This window comes from Macaca mulatta, chromosome 13, assembly GCF_049350105.2.
Source record: "Macaca mulatta isolate MMU2019108-1 chromosome 13, T2T-MMU8v2.0, whole genome shotgun sequence".
NCBI lineage: Eukaryota > Metazoa > Chordata > Mammalia > Primates > Cercopithecidae > Macaca > Macaca mulatta.
Genome location: NC_133418.1, coordinates 63,566,932 through 63,593,963, shown reverse-complemented (window position 1 = coordinate 63,593,963; position 27,032 = coordinate 63,566,932). Strand labels below are relative to the sequence as shown.

At 44.9% G+C, this 27,032-nt stretch overlaps 2 protein-coding genes and 1 long non-coding RNA gene across 11 annotated transcripts in view; 1 reads left to right on the top strand and 2 right to left on the bottom strand.

Annotated features, from left to right (window-relative positions):
• Nucleotides 1–866: 866 nt before the first annotated feature.
• Nucleotides 867–2,392, bottom strand: LOC144333767 (uncharacterized). The gene is made up of 2 exons (XR_013402768.1): nucleotides 2,254–2,392; nucleotides 867–914 (listed from the first exon to the last, which is right to left on the bottom strand). It is a non-coding gene; the product is annotated as an uncharacterized LOC144333767 (long non-coding RNA).
• A 1,314-nt stretch (nucleotides 2,393–3,706) lies between these two features.
• Nucleotides 3,707–13,725, top strand: AHSA2 (activator of HSP90 ATPase homolog 2). 4 transcript variants are annotated; one of them, XM_015112459.3, is made up of 9 exons: nucleotides 3,707–3,907; nucleotides 5,318–5,508; nucleotides 7,566–7,651; nucleotides 9,770–9,884; nucleotides 10,929–11,017; nucleotides 11,708–11,824; nucleotides 12,183–12,284; nucleotides 12,656–12,707; nucleotides 12,828–13,725. In XM_015112459.3, exons 1-9 carry the CDS (start codon nucleotides 3,828–3,830, stop codon nucleotides 12,998–13,000), a joined length of 1,005 nt encoding a protein of 334 aa, XP_014967945.1. In that variant the 5' UTR covers nucleotides 3,707–3,827; the 3' UTR covers nucleotides 13,001–13,725. The 4 variants fall into 4 exon arrangements, with proteins under 4 accessions (XP_014967945.1, XP_077815633.1, XP_077815632.1 ...); XM_077959507.1 differs by having other exon boundaries at nucleotides 3,707–3,994; XM_077959506.1 differs by having other exon boundaries at nucleotides 3,707–4,104; nucleotides 5,323–5,461; nucleotides 7,567–7,651.
• The window catches only part of USP34 (ubiquitin specific peptidase 34), a 288,223-nt gene continuing 274,835 nt past the window's right edge, over nucleotides 13,645–27,032 (bottom strand). For all 6 annotated transcript variants that reach the window (XM_028832452.2, XM_028832455.2, XM_028832453.2 and 3 more), the window contains 5 exons: nucleotides 19,680–19,759; nucleotides 16,962–17,102; nucleotides 16,716–16,859; nucleotides 15,076–15,235; nucleotides 13,645–14,876 (listed from right to left, as the gene is read on the bottom strand). In XM_028832452.2, coding sequence (XP_028688285.1) covers nucleotides 14,269–14,876; nucleotides 15,076–15,235; nucleotides 16,716–16,859; nucleotides 16,962–17,102; nucleotides 19,680–19,759 — 1,133 coding nt within the window. In that variant the 3' untranslated portion in view covers nucleotides 13,645–14,268. The remainder of the gene's footprint in view (nucleotides 14,877–15,075; nucleotides 15,236–16,715; nucleotides 16,860–16,961; nucleotides 17,103–19,679; nucleotides 19,760–27,032) is intronic.

Here is a 27,032-nt window from a genome sequence, read left to right as displayed (position 1 = left end):
AAGGGGAGGGGATTACAGAAAGGTACAAATACCAAGAGGGAGGGATAGGTGAGGGTCATCTCAGAGGCTGCCTGCCACAGAGACTCAGGTTGGTACTGCCCTAGATGATGGGGAAAGCAAACATCAGTCCTCTTGGGAAGTACTTGACTTCAGCAGAGGTGAAGAGCAGTTTTAAGACACTGCCAAGTGAAGGTGCCCCTGGTTTTAGAGAGATCGCATGGAGGCAGTGGAGGCTGGACTGGAGGAGAAAGAGACTAACAGGGACAGAGAGACCATTAGGAAGACCTTGCAAAGATCCAAGCAAAGATCCATCTGTGCCTGGCTGGCTTCTTAACTGTCTTCAGCTCAACAATCCTTCAAATTTTGGTCTCCCACTGTTACTAGCAGTGGAATCTAATCCTAATGCAGACAGATGGTAACACTATTTCCATTTTACAAACAATGAAGTACACAGAGATTAAGGAACTTGCCTGAGGTCACTCATCCGGTAAGTGGCAGAGCCAAGACTTGGATCCAAGCACAGGGCTTCAGAGCCGGCCAGTGTGGGCGGCCGGTGTGGGCCACTGCTGCTAGAGAAGACACAAATCAGCACACATTTGCTTCACTGATGGTATAAAAAGACTTCATGGCGGCTTTCACTCCCCTGTCAAAATGTCCTCACTTTTGTCTTCTCACCCATTCTGCTTTGTGCCCATCCTACTTTCCACTCATTCCTAACCTGCACATCTTTGCTGATGTGATTCTTCTTTGGTCTGGAAGGAACTCTCCCATCTCTCTACCTGTTGAAATTCCATTCATCCATCAAGGCCCATCTTCTTTCATATTCCTCCAACAAATGACTTCATCCACTCTTATGAACTGATGTATTTCACAAATATTTATTGAGATCTGCTGTGTGCTGGGCACAAGGGATTCTACAATGTGTAAAACAGATGAAGTTAGTTGTAAGCTATTGTACTTTGGGTTTGCTACAGCAGTGGCTTTCAAACTTAAAAAACATAGTCTAACCATAATACATCACCACACACACACACACACAACCCCCAATGATTTAAGAAACAATATTTACCTTTACTATATGTAGCCATTCTGATCATTTAAACTCAATTCTATTCTATTTCATTAAGATAAAAATGATGGTTGATACCTTCTGTAAAATTTTACCTCTACTAAAATTAATTTTATAGCCAATTAAGAGCCTATTAATGAGCTGGAACACACAAGTTTGAGAAATATTCATTCCATCCTTCACCCAATCATCTAAACAAAGATGTCCTTGGTGCCCACTATGTGCTGGGCACAGCTCTGGCATCGGGATAAAAAGGAGGAAGAGTGTTTGCCCTCAAAGTGAGCAGGCCAATGAAGATAACAGAGCTTGAGAGCAAAGGCTACACACACAGTGCTATGTGCTATGGTGGTAGTGTGCTTGGGACACATGTGCATGCTGGTAGCTCAACAAATATTAAGAGAATTAAACTAAGGGATAGGCACCAAAATTATAAAAAGAAAATGGAATAGTGACTTCCTCAAAAGCAGACCCTTAGCAGCTCATGGGTCTACTGTGATGTGAAACTGGCATCCAACTCCTGATTCACTAGTGCATTGCTAATAAGAGTCAATCCTGGGCTGGGTGTGGTAGCTCATGCCTATAATCCCAGTACTTTGGGAGGCCAAGGCAGGCGGATCACCTGAGGTCAGGAGTTCAAGACCAGCCTCGCCGATATGGTGAAACCCTGTCTCTACTAAAAATACAAAACTTAGCTGGGCGTGGTGGCACGCGCCTGTAATTCCAGCTACTTGGGAAGCTGAGGAAGGAATTGCTTGAACCTGGGAGGCGGAGGCTGCAGTGAGCCGAGATCATGCCACTGCACTCCAGCCTGGGCAACAGAGCGAGACTCCGTCACACAAAAAAAGTCAATCCGTGCACCCTGGGTCCCTGATTAAATGCTTCTGTGATTGCCTTCCTCCTTCTTAGTCGCTCTTTGCAGGCCCCCTCTTCCCTGCCTGCCTCTTACCTGCTGATTTTTTCCAGAGTTATAGCCCAAGCCTCATTCCAGCCTCTTTCCATTCTAGTCTCTGAGGGTGCGGCTACTAACCAAGCTGCAAGTCCCAGTCGCTGAACAAAACGTTTTTCTCTGCTGCACCCCAGTGTCTGACGCACTCAGATTCCACTTCTGAACACCTCTCATCCCTGAATATTTGTCACCCCTTCTCCACCCTGACAAGTCCCCCTCCTTCCAGTTTCCATCTTACCCCATCCATTGTCCAAAAGTCCGTAAGAATGATTTTTTTTTTTTTTTTTTTTTTTTGGTGACGGAGTCTCGCTCTGTTTCCCAGGCTGGAGCGCAGTGGCGCGATCTCGGCTCCCGGGTTCACGCCATTCTCCTGTCTCGGCCTCCCGAGTAGGTGGGACTACAGGCGCCCGCCACCACGCCCGGCTAATTTTTTTGTATTTTTAGTAGAGACGGAGTTTCACGGTGTTAGACATGATAGTCTCCATCTCCTGACCTCGTGATCCGCTCGCCTTGGCCTTCCAAAGTGCTGGGATTACAGGCGTGAGCCACCGCGCCCGGCCAAGACTGATTTTTCTAGAACATATTTGACCGTGTCATTTCTCCATTTAGGTTGCCTCAGTGGTTGCCCATTGCCTGTACGACCAAGTGCAAGCTCCTTAGCAGGGGAAACGAGGCTTCTTATGATCAGGCAACCCCACCGCGCTGCTCCTTCATGTGACTCTGTTATAGCTGCTTTAGTTAAGTGTGAAAGGTGAAATCAAAACGTCTTTTTGTTTTGAGGTCAAAACGCCTTGAAGCAGTGTATTTACATGACTGTTGTAGCTTTCTGGAAGATAATGTTGGAACGTGGTAGCTCCGGTAGTCAAATAGAGAAAATGTCTGCACTCGTGAGCGTTATTTCGTGGACTACCGCAGGCAAAGGACAGGTCGGCACAGGGGAAGAGAACAGCCAGCTGCTTCCACCCTTTCACTGTCCTACCCATTTCTGTGCTAACTACCCATGTAGTTAGCAGAGAACACCCCAGTAACATTGTCCAAATAGTTCGGGCAAAGTTTTTGCTAGAAGCCGAAAATTCGTGAAAGGAATCAATACTCCAAGATAAAGTGCATCAGTTTGCAGTAATATGCGTTTGCAATCACATTCTTTGGTTCTCTCTAAAGGGCTGTTACGTGAATAAAACGGAAATACTCCTGCAGTAACATGGGACTAGTTGGAAAGGTGCTGGGAATACGGGAGGGCGAGAAACCGCGTCGCGGAGAAAGCCGCAGCGCAGCTACTGCGCGCGAACTCGCTCTCAAGCGAAAACCGCAAACGGTGTGACGGGGGCGCGTTGTGGCCCCAAAGGCCGGTCTCACAGCGACCTGGGCGTTCAAGGTCGTGTCCTCGAGGGCCAGGGAGCCTGCCGAGGCCACCGCACGACCATGTCGCGTCTGCACCGCCGGTTGGGCTCTCGGGTACCCGCTACTCAGAGCCCTGTTATCCGGCGCCGGGAACCACGAGCCAGCCAGCACCGCGGGTCCTGCAGCGGCCTCCGCCCTTCGCAGGCGGCCCAGGCAGCCCCGTCTCGCCCCAGCGTTAGGAGACGCGCAGCGGAACCCCGGCGGTCCTAGCCCCTCCCCGCCTCCGCATGCCCGTACGACCCGCCTCTCAGATCCCGGCCGGGGCTCCCGGGCGCGCCGCGGCGGGGCGGGGCCTTCTGGCAGTTTCTGGGCGCTGCGAACGCGCCGCTCCAGGGCTCGGCGGCCGGAAACGCCGGCTTCGGAGCCGCAGCGCCTTGGCCTTTCCGTGTTTTCCGTCCAGTCTGCTCCGCCATGGCCAAGTGGGGCCAGGGGGACCCGCGCTGGATCGTGGAGGAGCGGGAGGACGGGACCAACGTGAACAACTGGCATTGGTGCGGCCGGCGGGGTGGCGCGGCCGGCGGCGGCCTCCTTCCGGGATCTGGGGAGGGCCGGCCCGCGGGAGCTGAGACTGCGCTGGGGTCTGTGCGGGGCCGCAGGGTCGCGGGGGTGAGGGGACTAGGGGGCCACGCCCCTCCTCTGCTGCTGGACGCAGGTTTCGGCCTCCGCCTCGGTTCAGGAGCGTCCTTGGGTACGGAGACCGGCGAGGGCGGGTTGCAGCTGCCTCTTTTTGAAAGTTGGGTTGGGCCCCACGAGTGACTTCCGACAGACCTTTCCACTCCCTCCGTCTGTGGTCTTAGGGCCTTCCCTTCTCCTCCCGCCCCACTCCTCTGGATGTTTCGGGGAGTTAGAAGGGAGCTGGATTGAGAGAGTGTGTTAGGGGCGGGGGCGGGGGCATGGAACGTAGTGGAAAGAGCAGAAATTTGGATCTCAGTTCGCGCCCACCCCGCAGGCGTCCCCCGCCAGCCGGGCCTACTGTGAGTGAGACAAGCTCCCCTTACTTTGCGCGCCTCACCTGGCGCGTGGGGCGAGGTCGGCCGCCCTCTGCTGCAGAACCTCCGGAAGGGGTGTCCTCTGCCCTGTGCCCCTGGCCGGGGCTGTGGTCCCTCCAGGCCGTCAAGGGGATGCTGAGGCCGGTCCCCAGGGAGCATGACTTGGCTGGTCCGGAGGAGCCCTGAGGGCATGGGCAATCTTGGCTCACGCAATCTCCGCTTCCCGGGTCAAGCGAGTCTCCTGCCTCAGCCTCATGAGTAGCTGGGACTACAGGCGTGAACCACCACGCCAGTCTGATGTTTGTATTTTTAGTAGAGACGGGGTTTCACCATGTTGGTCAGGCTGGTCTCGAACTCCAGAGCTCGTGATCCGCCCGCCTCGGCCTCCCAAAGTGCTGGGATTACAGGCGTGAGCTACGGCGGCCGGCCAAGAACTGACTTTCTAGTGTCCTGGCCTTGGCCCGATGGACACGTCAGTCCTCTCACCTGGTTTCTGTCCCGTAAAGGGAGACAATTATTACTTGGGAAGATTACGTTAGACGATGTGTATGTGAAGAAACTTGATAGCTGGTATTGTCATGATTCTGATTATTTCACTACTGCTACTTTCCATGTGGCCCAGGCTTTGTCTATTTCCAGTGGGCGAGCTAGCTAGACCCTTCTCCCCTAAATAAGCCAGTGTTTTTAAGACAGAATACTACTTTCGTAGTGGAGAATAATATCTTAAAGAACTGAGCAGAATGAAAATAATTTGGTAGAAAGCAGGTTTGAGGAGCACGTTGGAGGTTGGCAGGTCTCGAGGCTGCTTGAGAGGACTTGGGCTGATCTGGGCTGGGCTTGGACGTGACGCTGGCACCCAGGCAGGTGGATCCTAGCTGGGGCTTCCATTCACGACTTTCTGGTCCCTGGCAGGACAGAGCGGGATGCCACCAGCTGGTCCAAAGGGAAGTTCCAGGAGCTCCTGGTGGGCATCGTTGTGGAGAATGACACTGGCCGCGGCGAGATCAGCGAGTTGAAGCAGGTGGAAGGGGAGGCTTCGTGCAGTAGTCGCAAAGGAAAGCTGATTTTCTTCTATGAGTGGTACATCAAACTGGGCTGGAAAGGTAACGGGGGCCTCAGGGTACTAGTGAGGCTGGGGACAAAGTGTGTTCATCATTCAGTGAATGTTTTTACACCTCCTGCTATGGGCCTGGCACTGACTGGCTCCTGAATCAGCATTAGTAGTTCTTGACATTCTGGCCACACTTGAGTTCCATGGTCCAAGAAGGGTGGGGGTTTCCCTTCTCGGAGCACTTGCAGCTGCTTAGAGTTCATTGCTGTCAGCTGGGCCCTCTTCTATCAGGCACTTGTGAACAGGAGTCTGTGGGCGTTGCTGCCTGGAGCACTCTTCCTCCAGGTAGCTGCCTGCCTCCTTCAGGTCTTTGTCCTGAGTGAAGCCATCTCTCTGCATCCTTGGAGACCCCTGCCTTGTGCCATCTTTCTTCCCTACTTTATTTTTCCCCAAGGCACTGAAACTTGCTTTACAAAAATAGTTTGCTTTCTGTCCTGCTCCATCTTCCTGTCATTCATTAGTGCGGGGAATTTTTTGTTTTAAACGGCTTTATTGAGACATAGTTCACTCATTTAGTGTGTATAATTCATTGGTTTTCAGTATAGTCACAGAGTTGTGCAGCCATCACTACAATCAATTTGGGAACATTTAACCACCCCCAAAACAAAACCCTGGACCCATGAGCAGTCACTGTTGTTGCCCTCCTCTTCCCCAGCCCCTGGCATCCGCTCCCCCATTTTCTCTGGATTGGCCTCTGGACATTTCACATAGATGAATCATGCAGGATGTGTTTTTTGGTGTCTGCCTTCTTTTGCTTCATAATGTGTTCAAGGGTCATCTGTATTGTGGCAGGTAGCAGCACTTTATTCTTTTTTATAGATGATGAATATTCCATGGGTGCATATACTGCATTCTGTTTCTCCATTTATCAGTTGCTGGGCATTTTGGGTGTGTCCACTTTTGGGGTCTGTGGGTTCAGTTCTTCAGTGGTGCCTCGATCCTGGCTGGACAGACAGCGTGTGTGCACTCAGTCCTTGTTGAGGGAGCCAAGGCTGTGGAGATGCAGGGAAGGGAAGAGGAGGAGTTAGGGTTTGAGCCTCAGTCCGGGAGTCAGCTCCTATCTGGAGTTTGTGTCCCAGAGTAGTCCAGTGAGTTGGCCTCGAGCCTCTGCCCTGCTGGCTGCCTTTCTAGCAGACGAGGGTGTTCAGCCCCTCCCCACCGCCTCAGAACAGGACCCTCTGGCTGGGAGTTTGCCTCTCTTGCAACCCTCCGGTGTCTGCTGCTGGCTGGATCATAGCAGTCTGGCTCCCTGCCTGCTCCCCCAGCACCGGGCCCTAGGGACAGGCTGTGAGGGCTTGTTGTAACGCCTCCAGCTGCTCTCCTCTAGCAGTGAGTCTAGGGTGGCAGCTGGGACCCACTGGGGAGGAGGCAACACTCTAGTCCTGCGAGAAGTCCACCTGCCTGGCATCCCCACACAATGTCCCCAAGCCAGAGCTTCCCTCCGCTCCGTGGTCAGAACACACTGTCCCTTTCTCTCCTTCCATCGCTTTTGTGACTGCTTCTCCCCTTCAGGGTACTCCTTTATCCTGCTTTGCCCAGGCAAAGAATACCCTGGGACAAAAAGAGAAATATGGGGTACAGTTGCCCCACACTCCCCTCAGGACGGCAGGCCGCTGACTCTTCATGCCCTCTCCTTGGTCATGGTCTGCCTGACCTTTCTTCCGTGGCTGCTCAGGGGGCCCTGGAGTGGTGGAACTCTGTGAGGGCCACTGGGCTATTCAGTGAGGCAGGACAGTTTTTCATAAAAGCAGTTTTGTTTTGTTTTTCTTTTCGAGACAAGGCTCACTGTAGCCTTGACTGCCCAGCAATCCTCCCACCTCAGCCTTCCAAGTAACTGAGACCACAGGTGTGCGGCACCATGCCCAGATAATTTTATTTTGTAGAGACGGTGTCTCCCTGTGTTGCCCAGGATGGTCTTTTAAACTCCTGGGCTCAATCCATCCTCCCACCTCAGCCTCTCAAAGTGCTGAGATTATAGGCGTGTGCCACAGTGCCTGGCCCAGTTGTTACTTTTTATTATAATTGAAGAACCCATTTTGCTCATTTTAGGCATCGTTAAAGAATCTGGAGTGAAGCACAAGGGATTGATTGAAATACCCAATCTTTCTGAGGAAAATGAAGTAGATGACACTGAGGTATGTGATCAAGTTTCTATTTCTTTTGTTCTTTTTTCAGTCAAGCTTCTGCTACAGACATTGGGCATTTCAAATAGTGTTGATCAGACTGTGGTTCCTGTGGGGTAGTTCGGTTGCCTTGTGGAGGGCCTGTTTGCTGAGAAGGATTGCCATACTGTGGGGGCAGCATGTTGTGTGGAGCTGGAGTGGTACAGGAAAGAGAGTAAGCCCCAGGAAGCCCTGAGCTCCCCCAAGGACCAGGCAAGGGGCCTGGGCAGCTGACTGCACCCTTCTTAGCCTCCTCATCTGTGAAAAGGGGTTAATTTCTCTTCCAGGGGTGTTGTCAGGTTACATGTGACAGTGTGTGCACTGTGAACTGCTCAGGCAGCTTGCATGGCTTGATGAACGTGACTTTCTCTCTCTCCTGCACCTTTGCTGTTTCCCTTTAACGGTGAGAAGTCTCAGCTTTTAGCTGTGAGCTATCCCTTGGTTATGCCTCACGGCTTTTTGTGAACTACCCAGTTAGTAGGCGTTGCTTTTGTGGCTCTCCTGGGAGGCAGAGTCGTGTGTAACTCCCACGCTTGGCTTCCAGTTAGTGCCCTCTTCTGGCTGAAAGCTGGGTTTTGGGGGTGAGACCATTTTTACAGCTGCTATATTTTTCACACCAAGATAGTCTGACAAAGGATCTTTTTTGATTTGTGAATGTATTTAACGTGAGGGCTTTCCATGATAGGCTGACTCCTGCCCAGCAGCATGTCTTCTGGCCCGAAGGTTATACAGTGCCACAGGCCAGGGCTGTCCCAGACCTGTCTTCAGTTATGTGGTTCCTCCGCTCAGGGCTTGAGATTCCACTTTGTTATATTCAGATCCATCAGCTGAGAAGTTTTTCAACAGAATGTTTAACTGGTTTTTAAGATTTAATCCCTCAGTGGCATTACAGAACAAACTCTATAGATTCAAACTGGGGCCCAAGATCAGGCCCACCTCAGTTGAAGCATCGAGACGCTAAATTTTTTCAAATCAACACCTCTTTTTCTTCTGGGAATACTAGAGACATCCCCAAAGCCCTCTGTTGCTTCCTTATCCCTCGGTCTCCCCCTCCTCCCCTCTCTTCTTCCTTCCCTCTGCCTGTCTTCTATTCTTCTCCCTTTCCCAATTTTGTTCTTTGTCAAAAAAGTATATAGTCCAAGGCTGGGTTATATGGGAACTTGATTTCCCTAATTACAGTGGCTTTGGGTTCTATACCAGCACTGTTCCATGTAAATATAATGCAAGCCACATGTGCAATTTAAGTTTTACTAGTAGCTGTACTTAAAAAGTTAAAGCTATGGCTGGGCATGGTGACTCACACTTGTGATCCCAGCACTTTGGGAGGCCAAGGTACGAGGCTCACTTGAGCCCAGGAGTTCGAGGCTGCAGTGAGCCATGGTCATGCTACTGAACTCCAGTCTAGGCAACAGGGAGACCCTGTCTCTTAAAAAAAAAATTAGAGCCCAGGTGTAGTGGCAGATGCCTGTAATCCCAGCTGCTTGGGAGGTCGAGGGGAAAGATCGTTTGAGCCCAGGAGTTTGGGTCTAGCCTTGGCAACATAACGAGATTCAAGCTCTTAAAAAAAAAGATAAACAGGTGAAATTAATTTTAATATATTTTATTTAACCCAGTATATAAAAAAGATTTTAGCATGTAATTAATATAAAAAATATGAGGTATTTTACATTCTTTTTTGGTACTAAGTCTTTGGAGTCTGGCACGTATTATTTCACACAGCACTTCTTGATTCAGGCCAGCCACATTTCAGGTTCTCAGTAGCCACATGTGACTAGTGGCTACCATACCGGACAGTGCATTTCTAGACGCCATGAAAGCCACGGACCACATCAGCAATAGAATTTATGTACATACACATGCACAATTTTGTATGCAAATTAAGGGGTTTACATTCTATGAAGTCTATGCAAGATTGGCCCCCAACCCTGTCATGGACCCTGGATTAAAAACCCTTAAAATCCTGCCCTGCACATCTCTTACATCCACTTCTTTCCTTCCTCCACTGCCATAGTTCTCTCATCTATACAGCCCAATGTTGTAAGAATACATCAAACCAGATCTTTCTTTGGTTTGTATTTTTCTGATTTGTAGGTGAACGTGAGTAAAAAGAAAGGAGATGGGGATATACTGAAGGATCTTATGAAAACTGCAGGCACCGCCAAGGTCAGGCAGGCCCTTGGAGATTACCTGAAGGCACTTAAGACGGGTAAAGAAGGCATCCCTTGTGAACCAGAGGGTCCCTTTTCTGTTTACCCGTTATACTCTGCACTGTGGTCAGAGGCTCCAGAAGCAAGTTTATACTTCAGAATAAATTGTAGTCTGGAAGTTGAGAGCTAGTCATGGTTAAGACCATAATTAGTGATCATCACTATTGTACACAGCATGAACCATTTTGCCTACAGAACTGCTAATTGTAGTTTTCTGGAATGAAAATCAGTTGTTTGTGTAATTACTTGTTTAATGTCTGTCTTCCTTGCTAGACTATAAGCTCCATGAGGGCATGGAAGGTGTCTGTCTTGTTCACTGCTGTATCTCCAGCATCTAGCACAATGCCTGGCACATAGTAGGTGCTTAATACATCTTTGTTGGATGAATGAATGAATGGATGAAAGTGACTGCAGGTATTACAGGTGTAGTTGAGAAATACCTAGATAATATCAACATTGCATGGAAATGTGGATATTGTCTTCTTCCCTAAATTAGAGAAGTGAGCCAGGCAAGATGGACAGTAGTGCCTGTATCTCTGTACCTCATTCTTGGACCCTGCTACCTGAGTATCTGGGTGTTGGCATGGATGGGTTTGGGGTTGTCACTTTTCCCATGGGAGTGCACGTGTAGCTGGCTCACAGGCTTGACTACTGTGAAGACAGGCTTTGTGAGGCGGTGGCCACCCTCACATGAGAAATTGTCTGTTTTCACAGTGGGTTAGAGCCCCAAAGCTATTAGTAGTTAATCTCATAAAACTTAGCTGTGTGCAAAAGAACTTTGGAAAATTTTGCAGTTTTAGCAAAAACTTGATAAAAGTGAGGCGTTTGAAAAAAAGGCTTTTGTTGCTGTGGAACTCATGTTGTTAATCATCAGTTTTATATGTAAAAACATGGAATGGTCTTGAAATTCTCAAAATGTTATAGGAATTATTTTTATAAATATGTTTTATTTTCTTACATGCTGTTTTGGGTTTTCTACCTTACTCTTTGTGCTTAAAAGGAGAAAGGTCTTTATTAAAACCACTTCCCTTTTTTCTTTATAGAATTTACAATGGGAATGATTTTACCAGCGAAAGCTATGGCAACCCAGGAACTGACTGTCAAAAGAAAACCGAGTGAGAATACGCTGCAGGTATGAGCTCTGTTGGCCAAAATGTGGGGAAGGGGTAAAGGAAGTATTTGAGTTAGGGCCCTGAATAACCTTGTGTTGTTGGAGAAATGAGGACAGTGAGGGCCTTTTCCACCTTTGGGTCTCCCGTGAGTCCTCTAAGATCTCCCATTTTGTTGTGCAAATGATGAGACTTTGATTCTTGATGGATTGTTACAGACACACCTTTCTATGGGATATTTGACTCAAGACTCTCCTAAAGGCAGTGTTCTTTGGTAGACCACAGATTACAAAACCAGATGACTTTCAAGATACACATAGCACAATGAAAGAACCTTCTTTGCTGACTTTTGGGAGATTTTTAGATCGGTTCTTGGAATGGGTGTTTTATGTGTAATTGACACCCTTTAGCTTTAGGTGCAGTTGTCTTTCATCTGCTCACGGCTGTATCTGGAAGTCCAGCTAGGATTAGGGGTATTCAGTCATAACCTGGGAACGGAGCTGAAGAGCTGTAGGAACAGTGAGCTCTGGTTCCAAAGTAAAGACCAAGACTGGTGGTGCTAAAAAGGCTTTTCATGCTGCTTGTGTGTGTGTCTGGAATAGGCAGTATGGAATTTGGGACATTTGCTGTTTTCTTGAGAAGACTTATTTCCATCCAAGCAGCTTTATCTCTTGTTATGCTAAACATTCCCTGGAACTTCTTCCCTTCTCCAGGTTCAGGCCTCATCTCCAGTGGCACTGGGTGTAAGGATTCCCACTGTGGCTCTTCACATGATGGAACTGTTTGACACAACTGTAGAGCAGCTGTATAGCATCTTCACTGTGAAGGATGTGAGTAACTCCCTAAGCTAGCATGTTAAATGCTGATATTGGGAGAAAATACATCACAAAGAACAGGAGCTGGTTTTTGGTTTTCCTTGTGTTTTTGATTGAAGGGATGTGGGATGGTGGTGACAGGAAGTCTGAGCATAGTTTCTGAATAATTGGAGAGGAGATGGGCATTCTTTGGGACTATGTCCATATTACATTGAGTTTTCTCTTCTAGGAAGAGAAAGTTTGTATTTTATTTTCCATAAAAGCTACATGTTTAGGATTTTTAAACCATAGTAATTGTTATATTTTGTATCTCATAATTACATTAAAATATGTGATAGTGTGTGCTGGAATAACATCTGTTTTATTTGGTTAGTTGGTGCAAAAGTTTTCTAAATCTACTGCTGTATTAGAAGCTGAAAAGGGAGGGAAATTCCAGATGTTTGATGGGAACATCACTGGTGAATATCTAGAATTGGTAAGTAGACTCAAGGTTAAAGAAGTAAGATGGGATTAACTCTATTACTTTTTATACGTGCTGTTTTTAGCACCAAAATCACTAGGGTCTCTGTTGCCTCACCCTTAATAGCAGCCCTCTGTTCTGGTTACTATTACTGTACTTAAAACAATATTATATATTCCTACTGTTCTTGATGTCACTGCTGTTTTGAGACATTTTGACACTAAAGACAATTATCAGTGGTGCTGATGTATAAACTGGAAGAGGGACTGTATATTGTTCATTGATTCTTCTAGTATTTAGGAGTTTCAGTGAAAGGATTTGTTTTTCTGTGTTGTATTGTGGGGAGTTTTAAAAGATTTTCAGTGGAGTTTCCCCTTTCTTTTCAGTTAACAAATAAGAAGATCGTCATGAAATGGAGATGTAAGAACTGGCCAGAAGGTATGTTACGAATTAGTGCCCTTTATGTTAAAGGCCCCAGAACATTTAAGGCTGGGTTTTTCATATGGATACATTTTCCTTTTCATAATGCAGTAATAAGGTTCCTATTTTTTTTCTTAGAACACTATGCCACGGTTGCACTGAATTTTGTGCCTACTCTAGGGCAAACGGAATTACAATTGGACTGTAAAGGAGTTCCTGTCTGTAAAGAAGAGAACATGAAATTCTGTTGGCAGAAGCAGCATTTTGAAGAAATAAAAGGTTTACTGCAGCTGACCCCTCTAAATGGTTGAATTAAAATTTTATAAGGCATTACTTTTTGTACGCAGAAGTGTCACATTGACCTCTTCGCTATATATATATATTTTTTAAAAAGGACCATCTTTATTTTATATTGGATGAAATCTGTGAACGTATACACAATTTAAAGCATTGACTCTTAACTAGACACTGCACTGAGTTAAAAGTAGCAAACAACCTGAAATTAGGCATTAACCTGACCTTCCATAGATACTCTAGAAATAGCTAAGTCCCGAGTGTAGCGAGTTGGTTTCCCAAACTGAAGCTTGTCCTACAGCAAGCTTGCTTGCAGCTGTACTTTTAGTTCAAGATGACAAAAAATAAATGGCAGGTTGACACTGTTCCTTTATTTTACTTAGGGTTTTTAAGGTGTGTATATCTTAAGGTAGTAAAACAGTGGTATATTGCATTCAAAAGCATATTGATGGGCAAATTGGCTGTGTTTTGCTCCACTTCTTCCTGCTGTGGTTTTGCACTTTGGGGTGGAGAGGATTGAGAAGTCTGTGGGGACACATTAATTTTGTAGACTGCTGGTAACACTTCCAGTGAAACAGCATATAATGGATAAGTGTTTCCCCTCGTTCACGGTTTTTCACTACTTTCACCTGAGAAGACTGAAGCAACGTATGTAAACAAATGAAAAGTCATCACAATCAGTTTAATTAAGTGCACAGAATAGCAATCAGTCATGTCAATAAAAATAAAACAATTATTTTTACATCAAGTGTGCTTTATTTCCTCCACAGGTATTCTGTTAAATAAAGCACCATTTATATACTGCCAGGCCACAGCTAAAGAGGATTCTTTACAGAATCAAATTTCTTGTGGTTGTTCCGTATACAAGTAAACTTAATTTTGATAATAAGAACCACAGCGATCGGAGGCAATCTGCCTCTATAAGGTACAAAACTGGCACAGAGGACACCATATTATACACAGTAAAAATGCTGTAAGTTTAAATTACATTGTACAGGGCTAGGGATCCCTGTTCTTCCCAGACAGCCATATTAAATGAAAGCCACTACAGTGAACTCTTAATTACATAAAACATATCCATTATCTGATTGCCCTTTAGGAAGTATACTGAAGATGCAAGTTTTTTTCATCTGGAGTTCTGCCTGACCAAGAATTAAGCCTATAAATCTATCTTGCCATTCAAGCAGAGAGCACTAGACAAACTGAAGCACAAAAACAAATAAGCAAAACTTATACAAACAGCATGGGGGTGAGGGACTTAAAAGTAGACATGCTACACCTAATGTCAAGAAGCAGCTTGGTTTCCTTTGCCAGATATCCTTGTGACCACATGGATTGTAGATTCAATGGTCCTACACAGGGTATCTAAAATGTCATGTTGCTGCATATGACTAAAGAGTCCTCTGGAATGGCCACAACTGAGAGACAAAGCAACCTCGGGGTCCTGGGAGGGCAAAGGTTGGCCATCACAGCTTCTCAAGTCAGCTAAGTCAGACAGAACTGCAGAGATAGAAGTAGAAGGGAACTCAGATTCTTCCTCAGCTAGGGTAGAATCCTTGGAACAGTGGAGGTCTTTAAATTCTTTACAATCGTCATATCTACCATTGCTGGACTGTTCTTCTGTGTGCTGTGACCTGATATTTGACATGTCTTCTGAAAACGAAGATGGAACTTCCATTCGATATTCTTTAACAGAACTATTTTCGGGGGAAGGAAGATCTTGCTCAGTTCCTGGATCAATAATTGAGGAGTCTCTGGTCTCATTGTCAGAAGTGCTCGTTGGGGTCAGGACCTCCCTGGTTTCTGTTTTCATGTCACTGATGCAGCTGTCTACAGTGTGCTCCTCATCACTGCTAACACGCCTTCTTTTAACGGGAGTTGCTCCTTCATCATCTGTGAAAACATACGCCAAAACGGAAACTTCTCTGAAAGTCATTAAGATCACATGGGGGATGTGGGAAGTTAATTTTGTTTCTAGCATTTATATTTAGGAGGTTCAGCTGAACATACAACTATGAAACCAGCTACACCAAGTGTATTACTCCCTCCTCCCACCCTAAAAGTAATAATGATAGTAGTCCATAAAGCTAACCTTTAGTTTTTCTTTCTTTGGCTTCTTGCTCTTGGAGTGAGTTTCTCTGTTGCAGACAAGTCCTGCATTTGCTTAAAAGCTCTTGCAGAGTTGGAATCAGAGCTGGGTTTAACTGTTTGGGAGTGTGTACTGACAGGAGCAAAGCAAGTGCCCTCAGGTCCTACAAAAACCCAGACAGGAACATTTCAAATTCTAAAGGCAATACTTTGATGCAGTTGTTTATAGTTAATTGCAGATGTTTATTTTCCCAGGAATCCATTCTTTCCTAAGAATACTCTGGTTTCTCTGGGATTCTTAGAAGAATGATAAAACCAGAAAGCCAGTGTTAGGATACTACAGCATTTCGTTAGTTTTTTTTTGTTGTTGTTTTGAGGTAGTGTTCTTGTTCTATGGCAAGGCTGGCGTGCAGTGGTGTAATAGCTCGCTGCAACCTCCACCTCCGGGTTCAAGCGATTCCCTTCCCTCAGCCTCCTGAGTAGCTGGGACTACAGGCGCCCGCCACCACGCCTGGCTTAATTTTTTGTATTTTAGTAGAGACAGGGTTTTACCATGTTGGCCAGGATGGTCTCAATCTTCTGACCTCCTTATCTACTGGCCTCGGCGTCCCAAAATGCTGGGATTGCAGGCGTGAGCCACTGCCCGGCCTCATTAGTTCTTAAAGTCACTAATAGCATTATTTTATGCCCACAAACAAGTCAGTCAGACCAAAGACAAATCGTGTTTTCTGAAAACGGAAAAGGAAATATAAGAATTTCAGGCCGGGCACGGTGGCTCAAGCCTGTAATCCCAGCACTTTGGGAGGCCGAGACGGGCGGATCACGAGGTCAGGAGATCGAGACCATCCTGGCGAACACGGTGAAACCCCGTCTCTACTAAAAAATACAAAAAACTAGCCGGGCGCGGTGGCGGGCGCCTGTAGTCCCAACTACTCGGGAGGCTGAGGCAGGAGAATGGCGTGAACCCGGGAGGCGGAGCTTGCAGTGAGCTGAGATCCGGCCACTGCACTCCAGCCTGGGCGGCAGAGCGAGACTCCGTCTCAAAAAAAAAAAAAAAAAAAAAAAAAAAAGAATTTCAAAAACCTTGAAATCATAGTTTCTCAAGTTAAATCCTGATGTCACAAATAGTAAGGTCTTCCTTACTGAGCTCTGTCATCTGTTCTGGCTTTTATGCTATTGTGATTCGGGAGGCTGCTGCTCAACATTCTAGCCTATTTCCAGGGTGTTCCATTATTCTAGGACATGGCTGTCATGGGAGTCTGCACAAGGCAACTAATGCTCTAGATTTAACTGCCTTTTTAAATCAGTAGATCATTGTTTCAGTTACTTCGGAGCCATAGGCAGTAACAGAAACATCACAAGTAATGTTTCCAAAAATATACTCAAGTAGAGAGAAGACCACTAAGACGTTCCCTTTATTACCCTTAGCATTTAATGATACCAGCTTGTAGCTTCCAAGGTGATGGAGTGTGCTGTGTACATACAAGGCATCGTGAACGCGTAATTAAAGTTTGTTTTTTGTCGTACGTGGCTTAGAGTTCGAATCAGTAAGTTAAAGTTATGAGAGCAAAATACGAAGGCCACATAGTTAACTGAAGGGCAGTTTAGAAGTGTGTGCCGCCGCCTCCTCTGCATAGTTCTTACCCCATTTAAAGAAGCACTTGCTTTGGAAATTTCAACTCGGTTGGAGAAATCAGACTGTAGGTTCTGATACTGACTTATCAAGTTTGTAATAAGAGTGCTGATCAAATTGGCACAGTTTGCTTCAGAAAACACTTGACTTTGAACCTGAAAAAGAAGATTTAAAAAAATCTCCAAAAGACCAGCATAATGAAAACACAAGCTTAACTAATTGGAAATGATACACTGAGTTTCCAGAGTACTACATACCTTTAGAAGGAAATGTGTCATGAACGTGTAGACAATGTTGTTGTTTAAAAAAGTTCTTTCATCCATTAGGATACATTTAATATATTCTGCGAAAACAGGATCTTCACACAAAAGCTTGATGCAATTTTTTGACATAGCAGACTAAAGTGGGGAGAAGAAGCACTTATGGTTGAGCACGGAAATAACTGGGGCTTAAACACTTGTGTATGACGGAATCTGAAGCCATTGAAAATCCTACTTGAAAAGCCATGTCTAACTTGCCTATTGAATTTTTAGTTAACAGCAACTTTTTCATACAGTAAAATGTTACTAATTTGGACTATGGGAGTGCTAGGGGAAAGACACTGATGCCAAAACTGAACAAATGTTGTAAAAGAAATGAGAAATGCAGGTTTATTATCCAGCACTGAGAGAGTGAACAAGGACTGGAAAAATAAACCTAACAAAGAATAGGATGTGAATGTTTTCAAGGGCCAAATTAATGTATTTATAGGTAACCAGACCGTATGTTGTGAAGACACATTTTAAGAATCAAAATCAATTCTCCAAAATGTTTTAAACTACTGTATATTCTCATTAGCAACAGTAATTTTGTAAATACCTTTCCCCCCCATAAACACTACAAAGATAAACAATAAGCCTTCTTTCCTAATTATCTCACACAGAATCAGTGGTCCCAATATATGGAAATTTTACTAAAATTTGGTTTTCCTGTTTTCAAATAGTCATGGCTCTTAAACACAAGTAGTATGTCTTTAAGCAGATATACTCCGTAGATTTAAATGTGTATTTTAATAATAGATCATTTATTTATATGGAAAAAAATCAATTTTTTTTAAATAGGACAAAATTTAGATAATATGTATATATGCATATGTGTATATTTTATTAGAGTAAGCAGCTGTCGTAAGTAAATTACTCAAGGTCAGTCAAGAAATTAGGATTCAAGTAGGACCAAGACCCAGGTCTTGAGATCCTTAACACTAAGAAAAATCTGCCTTGGTCTACCAGTCACAACCTCTGCCTATGTTTCTTGCTCAGGATGGCTGCTTCTGTAAGACTGGAAGCTTTGGAGGCCTTATATGGTTCAGCTTTGTTTTAAGGGAAATTCGGGGGAACAGGGAGTTCTGTCTGTGAAAGAAGTCAAGTGAAGGGAGTCCTGCGGTGCAGAAGTAGAGGAGGCAATAGGGAGCAATAGGTAGTGGGAGAGTACAGAAATCAAGACACTACCCAAATCAGGAAGAATGAAAAAGAGCAGCAGTAGCAGTGGGAAGGGAAAATGAGATCTCCAACTGACTGAACAGAACAGTCAGCTCAAAAATCAACTGATAAACTCATTTTCTGAATGCCTACTATATGCTAAGTCAAGGGAGCTAAGATCAATGTATACTAGCCTCTGAAAGATTTCTACTGTAGAGAACAAAGTGGCATTTCTTTAGGGAATGGAGATGACTCTGATAAGGTCTCTACACTTGAGCTCTGTTTGGGAAAAGTAGAGAAACAACCAATATGGTACGGGATGACAAACATGTAGGAGAATACAGAGCACACTACAGCCTGGTAGGAGGCTGAACCAGACTCAAAATACTTCAGAAAGCATGATGTGGGTCAAAGTTGGACCTAAGGAAGGTGAATAAATTCATCTCTTCCAATGGGGTAGAGCAGATGCAACCAGGCAGGACAATCACCAGTTTTTTCAGGGACTGACTGAAGGGAGTGGGGATCCTTTATGCCTGATCTAGGGAATGAGCCAAACCTTAGTACCTCCTTCTCTTCCCAATTCTCCCTTTATAACTTAAGCATTATTTATTATCATCAGGTTCTTTCTCCTCTTCCCAATTCTCCCTTTGTAACTTAACAAGCTTTATTTATGCAGCCACTTAATTTTAAGGAGTTGGCTCTTAGACACTTAAGGTAGGAACGGTAATCTTTCTTGTTTTCAAGGAGATTTTTTTTTTTTTTTTTGAGACGGAGTCTGGCTCTGTCGCCCGGGCTGGAGTGCAGTGGCCGGATCTCAGCTCACTGCAAGCTCCGCCACCCGGGTTTACGCCATTCTCCTGCCTCAGCCTCCCGAGTAGCTGGGACTACAGGCGCCCGCCGCCTCGCCCGGCTAGTTTTTTTGTATTTTTTTAGTAGAGACGAGGTTTCACCGTGTTCGCCAGGATGGTCTCGATCTCCTGACCTCGTGATCCGCCCGTCTCGGCCTCCCAAAGTGCTGGGATTACAGGCTTGAGCCACCGCGCCCGGCCAAGGAGATTGTTTTAAGAAAACAAGCGCATCAGACCCTTGAAAAACTACAGATCATGAAAAGCTAAAGGACAGACTGCTGATAGGGTTTCCGCTAGAGGTTTTGGAATGGTGGGAAAGAGGAAGAGACAGGGAGGTGAAGGAGAAGAAGTGGCATGTGCCTTTTTCCCCCACTGTCTCCCTGTTTTGGATTTCCCCCCACAACTGTTGATATACATCTATAAATGAGAAATTCAATTATAACCAGCTTATTTAAAATATCCTCTATGATACAAATACAAGTTAAAAAAAAATCAAACGGAACCTAGATGCCCAATATGTAATAGTATTTTCATTCATTCATATTTTACCTATCAAGATTGTAAAACATCCCCACTTTTCAGCAAGTCTTCAATCCATTGTTCCTAAAATTATTGACCACTTGGTCAGATGAGATTAAAGACCAATCATCTTAAAACTCATTTTCTTTACCTGAGTCTGGCATAGCTCAGTCCAAAGTTTGGGGAACAGTGCAAGATGAAGTGGCAAACCTTCATAGGCAACTAGGACACCTAATATTTGAAAAGAAATCAGAATAGGTTATAAATTATACTACTGAGATACTCTGCAGGTACAATATTACAGCTATTTCTAGTCATAACTTTGCATATTTTCTACATTTTAAAGAAAGTATGTAAAGGGGAAAAATTCATTCCAATGTTTAGTGAAGTATCTTAGAATGTGGTACTTGAATTTATTTATATCTTATACCTCATTCCTGAAGGATATGGGACTTAAATCAACTCTTCTTTTTGAGTATTAGAACTTTATCTGGGAAAAAAAAAGTTACTGAAGTGGCTCCAAATCTTTCTTGGATTAAGGTACCACTCTGCCTATTAGAAAATTTTCATAGAATGGCTAGACTTCAGGAGGGAGGAGGGGAGAGGTGAAGAAAAAAAAAAAAAAGATGTGGAGAATTAAACGTATCTTTCCTCTTTTACCTTCTTTTCTTCAAAGATAGAATGACCCTTTGTGGTACATTTAAGTCAACGCTGCCCTGAGCACCAGTTTCTTGGCTTGTTCCCAGGATCTTCTGAGTGGACCGCATCTGGCACTATGTCAGAGAGTGCTATTTGGAACCTCTATGAATTTACCTCTCCACTTCTTGACTATTCCAGATGTAAAATATGTCACTAAGAGATGTGTGCCCCTATCCTCTGTCATCCTATCTCTCAAAGTACAGAAGCTTCATTACCACAGTCTTAAATGAATTTCTCATCTTCCACATCCCCCAGGGTCCCCAGGGCAAGTATAATCATGGAAAAGAAGAAATATAACACAGACCATCCTCCTCCAGTTAAGACTATAAGTTAGACCAGGAGTCAGCAAACTTGTTCTGGGAAGGGCCAAATAGTATGTGAGGCTTTGTGGCCATGCTCTGTTACCACAGCTCAACCCTGCTGAGGCAGTGTGAAGGCAGCCTTAGATAAGAGTAAGGAAATGGGTGTGGCTGTCTTTCAGTAAAACTTTACGAACACTGAAATTGGAATCATAATTTTTATATATCAGAAAATATAATTCTGTATTTTTAAAAAATTTAAAATACGAAAACTATTCTTAGCTAGCAGGTAGCCATGGTTATACAAAAACAGGCAGCACGTGGGTTGTAATTTGCCAAACCCTGGGTTAGACCAAGGACTTGAGAACATCTTACACAGGAAGTCAGGTCACTCACTCAGCCTTACCAAGGATGCCTAAGATCCCTTCCACAGGTAAGCCAATTTATTTTCCTGTCAAGATGAGTCCCTTTGGATGCAAGACACAAGGAAATGCTACTTCCCCTTTATCCTAACCTAATCTGGTTGGTGTTTGGCAGCATATACCCACCATAGTATCACAATACACGTAAGTAAACAAGGACATGTCATCACATCTGTGGCTACAGGGAAGAGAGTTCCTACGTTCCCATGTTCCTGTATCCTAATTACTCATCAAAGTAGAGGAGGGGTTAGCAAACTATGGCCCTCAGGCCAAATCTGACCCATACCCTGTTTTTATATGGACTTGTGAGCTAAGAATGGCTTTTTCTTTGAGACAGTGTCTTCACTCTTTTGCCCAGGTTGGAGTGCAGTGGCGTGATCACAGATCAGGCGCAGCCTCAAACTCCTGTGCTCAAGTGATCCTCACACCTTAGCCTCCGTAATAGCTAAGACTACAGGCCCGCACAATTTTCTAAAAAAAATGTTTTGGGGTCAGGCACGGTGGCTCACGCCTGTAATCCCAGCACTTTGGGAGGCCGAGGTGGGTGGATCATCTGAGGTCAGGAGTTCGTGACCAGCTTGACCAACATGGAGAAACCCTATCTCTACTAAAAATACAAAATTAGCGGGGCATGGTGGCGCATCCCAGTAATCCCAGCTACTCGGGAGGCTGAGGCAGGAGAACTGCTTGAACCTTGGAGGTTGGAGGTTGTGGTGAGCCAAGATCATGCCATTGCACTCCACCCTGGGCAACAAGAGTGAAACTCTGTCTCAAAAAAAAAAAAAAAAAAACCAAAAAACTTTTGGGCCAGGCATGGTGACTCACACTGGTAATCCCGGCACTTTGGGAGGCCGAGGCAGGAGAATAATGAAACCCTGTCTCTACTAAAAATACAAAAATTCGCTGGGTATGGTGGCACACACCTGTAATCCCAGCTATTCAGGAGGCTGAGGCAGAAGAATTGCTTGAACCCAGAAGGCAGAGGTTGCAGTGAGCCGAGATTGCGCAACTGCACTCCAGCCTGGGTGACAGAGCAAACTCTCTCAAAAAGTTTTACAGAAATGGGGTCTTGCCATGTTGCCCAGGCCAGTCTCAAACTCCTGGCATAACTGATCCTCTTGCACTGGACTTTGAAAGTGCTGGGAGAGGCCGGGCGCGGTGGCTCAAGCCTGTAATCCCAGCACTTTGGGAGGCCGGGATGGGCGGATCATGAGGTCAGGAGATCGAGACCATCCTGGCTAACACAGTGAAACCCCGTCTCTACTGAAAAAAAAAAAAAAAAAAAAAAAACCAAAAAACTAGCTGGGCGTGGTGGCGGGCGCCTGTAGTCCCAGTTACTTGGGAGGCTGAGGCAGGAGAATGGCGTAAACCCGGGAGGCAGAGCTTGCACTGAGCTGAGATCCGGCCACTGCACTCCAGCCTGGGTAACAGAGCGAGACTCCGTCTCAAAAAAAAAAAAAGAAAGTGCTGGGAGTACAGGTGGGGGCCATCATGTCTGGCTGGCTTTTATATTTTTAAAGGTTAAAAAAAAAAAAATCAGCCAGGTTGGGTACGGTGGCTCACACCTGTAATCCCAGCACTTTGGGAGGCCAAGACAGGTGGATCATGAGGTCAGGAGTTCGAGACCAGCCTGACCAACATGGTGAAACCCTGTCTCTACTAAAAATACAAAAATTAGCCAGGCGTGGTGGCATGTGCCTATAATCCCAGCTATTCACGAGGCTGAGGCAGGAAAATCACTTGAACCTGGGAGACAGAAGTTGCAGTGAGACGAGATTGTGCCATTGCACTCCAGCCTGGGCAAGAGAGCAAGACTCTGTCTCAAACAAAACCAAAAAAAATTAGCCAAACAAAAAATAGTATGTGACAGAGACCTTGTGGCCTGTGGAAGTCTAAAATATTTCGTGTCTACTCTTTGCAAAGAGTCTGCTAACCTGCTAACCTCTGAACTAGAGACTGCTTTGACATTAACCCTCTTATGAGCAAGCAGACTGTATACTGTAATTTCTCTAGTCATTTCTCCCCTATTATCCCCCCAAAGTAAAATAATCTTCAATTTTTTTTTTTCTTTTTTTTGAGACAAGGTCTGGCTCTTATCACCCAGGCTGGAGGACAACTGGCACGATCTTGGCTCACCGCAACCTTGCCTCCTGGGCTCAAGCCATCCTCCCAGCTCAGCCTCCTGAGTAGCTGGGACTACAGGTGTGCACCACCATACATGGTTAATTTTTGTATTTTTTGTAGACATGAGGTTTCACCATGTTGCCCAGGCTGATCTTCAATTCGTGAGCTCAAGTGATCCGCTTGCCTTGGCCTCCCAAAGTGCTGGGATTATGGGTATGAGCCACTGCACCCAGTCCTAAACAATTTTTCTTTTTTTTTTTTTAAGGCAGTCTCACTCTGTTGCCCAAGGCATGTTGCAGTGGCATCATCTTGGCTCACTGCAGCCTCGACCTTCCCAGGCTCAGCTGATTCTCCCACCTCAGCCTCTCGAGTAGCTGGGACTACTGGTGTGTGCCTCCAACACCCAGCTTATTTTTCTATTTTTTGTAGAGACAGGGTTCTGCCATGTTGCCCAGTCTGCTCTTGAACTCCTAGGCTCAAGTGATCCGGCTGCCTCAGTTTTACAGAGTGCTGGGATTACAGGTGTGAGTCATCACATGCAGCTAAATATAAAAGCAATCTCTATACCTATTTTCCACAACTACCAAAAAGCCAGCACTACCACGACAAACAAAAAATACCATGGAGGCCTTTTATGATCTCTAATCACTTTGAAGTGGCATTCTGTTATAAGTATCTCTGTTTTACAAGTAAAGATGGAAATAGGCCAGGCATGGTGGCTCACGCCTATAATCCCCAGACTTTGGGAGGCCAAGGTTGGCGGATCACTTGAAGTTAGGAATTCGAGAACAGCCTGGCCAACATAGTGAAACCCCGACTCTATTTAAAAAAAAAAAAAAAAAAAATTAGTTGGGCATGTAATCCCAGCTACTCAGGAGGCGGAGGCAGGAGAAATCACTTGAACCCTGGAGGCAGAGGTTGCAGTGAGCCGAGATCGTGCCACTGTACTCCAGCCTGGGGGACAGAGCGAGACTTTGTCTCAAAACAACAACAACAACAATTAAAGAAGGAAATAAACATTTTCTAGGTATGTCAGATCATTACATTAAATTTTCTCATCAATTTTGAGAGCCTTTTTTTAATCCTAATTTTGCACTTCTTTTGGATGAGGAAATTAGGCAGGCTCAGAGATTATATAATCCTCTCAAATTCATTCCAAAGTCAGTATTGATATAGTTCAGACTGTAGTCTACCCCAGATTTATCTGATTCTAAAGCCCTTAAGCTTTTCAACGTTTTCCGCAACTTCAGTCCATTTGTTAGCATTTTCATGATTTTCTTCACATCTGCCATCACCTATACTATTTAGTTAATACTTTCTCTCTTTTGAGACAGGATTTTGCTTTGTTGCCCAGACTGTAGTTCAGTGGTCCAATCATAGCTCATTGTAACCTTGAACTCCTGGGCTCAAGTAATCCTCCTGCCTCAGCCTCCTGAGTAGCTATGACTACAGGTGCATGCCACCAAGCTGCCTTTTTTTTTTTTTGTAGCAACTGCTGTTGCCCGGTCTGGTCTCCAATCCCTGGCTCAAGCAGTCCTCTGGCCTTGGCCTCCCAAAGTGTTAAGATTACAGGACTGAATCATCACACCTGTCTACTTAATGCTTTTCTTTATATTCACTTACAGAGGCTAATACTACCTAAGCCTTATTTTAGGCAATATAACATCTGGGAAATCGTCAATTTGATGTACTAGTTTGTAACACAGTAAGAACCATATGTACTTACTAATATAAAAATTATTTCCCCTAGACTCTCTTGAACAGTTCAGTCAGGAAAACGCTATACCACCACCCATGGTGAGCTAAAGACACCTTTCTCAGAGTCCTACCTGTTTCCTCTCAAAACTGCAACACCTTTGGAAGTCCACCCCTTCAGCAACTGAGTTTCAGTTTCTTTCTAGCATCTTCGCAAAGCACTGGGGGTAAGGAGCCCCTTGGTTCAGTGGCTCAAGTTAAAGGCCAATGCCCTCCTATTCCATGCATGCCTCCTCCAATACCTTATGGAGTGTCTCACTAACGGGATGCAAAGCACAGGAAGATGCAATCACCAAAGTTCTCAGGCACACATCTAAGCTTTGCCTCTGTAAACAGGATGGGCACATCTAAAATATCTTGGCTTCTGTACCACTTTCTTCACCCTGTGACTTCAGGTATCCTCAACAAGGTCTGTAACCTGTCCCATCCCCACGCGTGAAGGAATATACAAAACAAAAAACTGTTTCAAGTGTACCCTTTCCTCATTAGTAACAGCGTATACTGTAGAAGCTACTGGATGTGTCACTAAAAAAAAAAAAAAAACTTTTAAAAACTAGCCGGGTACGGTGGCTCACACCTGTAATCCCAGCACTTTGGGAGGCTAAGATGGGCGGATCACCTGAGGTCAGGAGTTCCAGACCAGCCTGGCCAACATGGCAAAACTCCATCTCTACTAAAAAATACAAAAATTAGCTGAGCATGGTGGCGTGTGCCTATAATCCCAGCTACTTGGAAGGCTGAGATGGGAGAATCACTTGAGCCCGGGAGGCAGAGGTCACAGTAAGCAGAGATTATGCCACTGCACTCCAGCCGGGGCAAGAGAGTGAGATCCTGTCTCAAACAAAAACTGCTTTTGTAGGTAAAATGGTATTTTGAATTATTTGTACTTCTATGATTGCTGTAAGGATGAAATATTTCATATGTATCATATATATATATATAAACAATCTGAATTGTGTCATGATTCTCTGTCTAGTTTTCTATAGGAGTGTTTAATCCCATCCAAGCATTATCCAGGGGAAGTGGTGGCTTTAGCCACTGGATGAAAGCCCATGACTAATGCTCTACTGTGAGTGATTCATTAAGATACTGTAAGGATATGAGACAACTGATTTGTCCAGTTCCCCTTGTTCTGACTTCACACCCACTAATCAACCTAGTGTTACCTGTCTGGCTTCCCACGGAGGTTACTGAAAAAGACTGATGGCCCTATGATGAAATATACAAATCCTGTGCCAGTTCTTCCTTTCTATAAACTGGTAACCAACTTTGGGATTATAAATATGTCTCTTGAATGTAATTACTGTGTATTAGCCTAGCATAAACGGATTTACTCTTGGTGAGCTGGTAAAAAGTTGGCTTCTGATCTGCACTGGATGCCTGGCACTGGTCTGGTCTGAAGTATATTTACCCTAGGAAAGCTTTTGGGAAACAGCTAACCAGGCATTTCCCCAGTCAACACCATCATGTTATCACAAAGAAATGAAGTGTGTATCAGTTGTGAGTTCCATACTTGGAATTTTTATATGTTTACTTTTTGTAATTATACATTTTAATTCCACAGATTTGGAAATTTTTGGATTTTCTAAGTATATAATAATGTTACTTGCACATCAATTTGCTTACTTTCACTTACTAATGCATCAAGAAAATTTTTAAAAATGTTAACTAAAGGTGATAAAGAGATCCTTGTTTTGTCGTTAAAATTATTTAAAGAGTGATGAACACTAGGGATTTATAGTCCATTGTTGATTTCACATGTGAACTATGGTACCTAAAAAAATGGTATCATTCCAGAATTTGCAGTACCAGTTTTCTTTTTATTCCTTTTTTTGGGGGCTAGGGGAAATGGAGTCTCACTCTGTTGCTCAGGCTGCAGTGCAGTGGTGCCATCTCAGCTCACTGCAACCTCTGCCTCCCAGGTTCAAGTGATTCTCCTGCCTCAGCCTCCCAAGTAGCTGGGACTATAGGTGGTGCACATCACCACGCCCAGCTAGATTTTTGTATTTTTAGTAGAGACAGGGTTTCACCATGTTGGCCAGGATGGTCTCAATCTCTTGACCTCGTGATCCGCCTGCCTCAGCCTCCCAAAGTGCTTGGATTACAGGCGTGAGCCACCGTGCCCGTCCGGCAGTACCAGTTTTCCATAATATTAAAATAACTTATTAAAATTACAAAACCAATGCATAATCATTACAATTAATT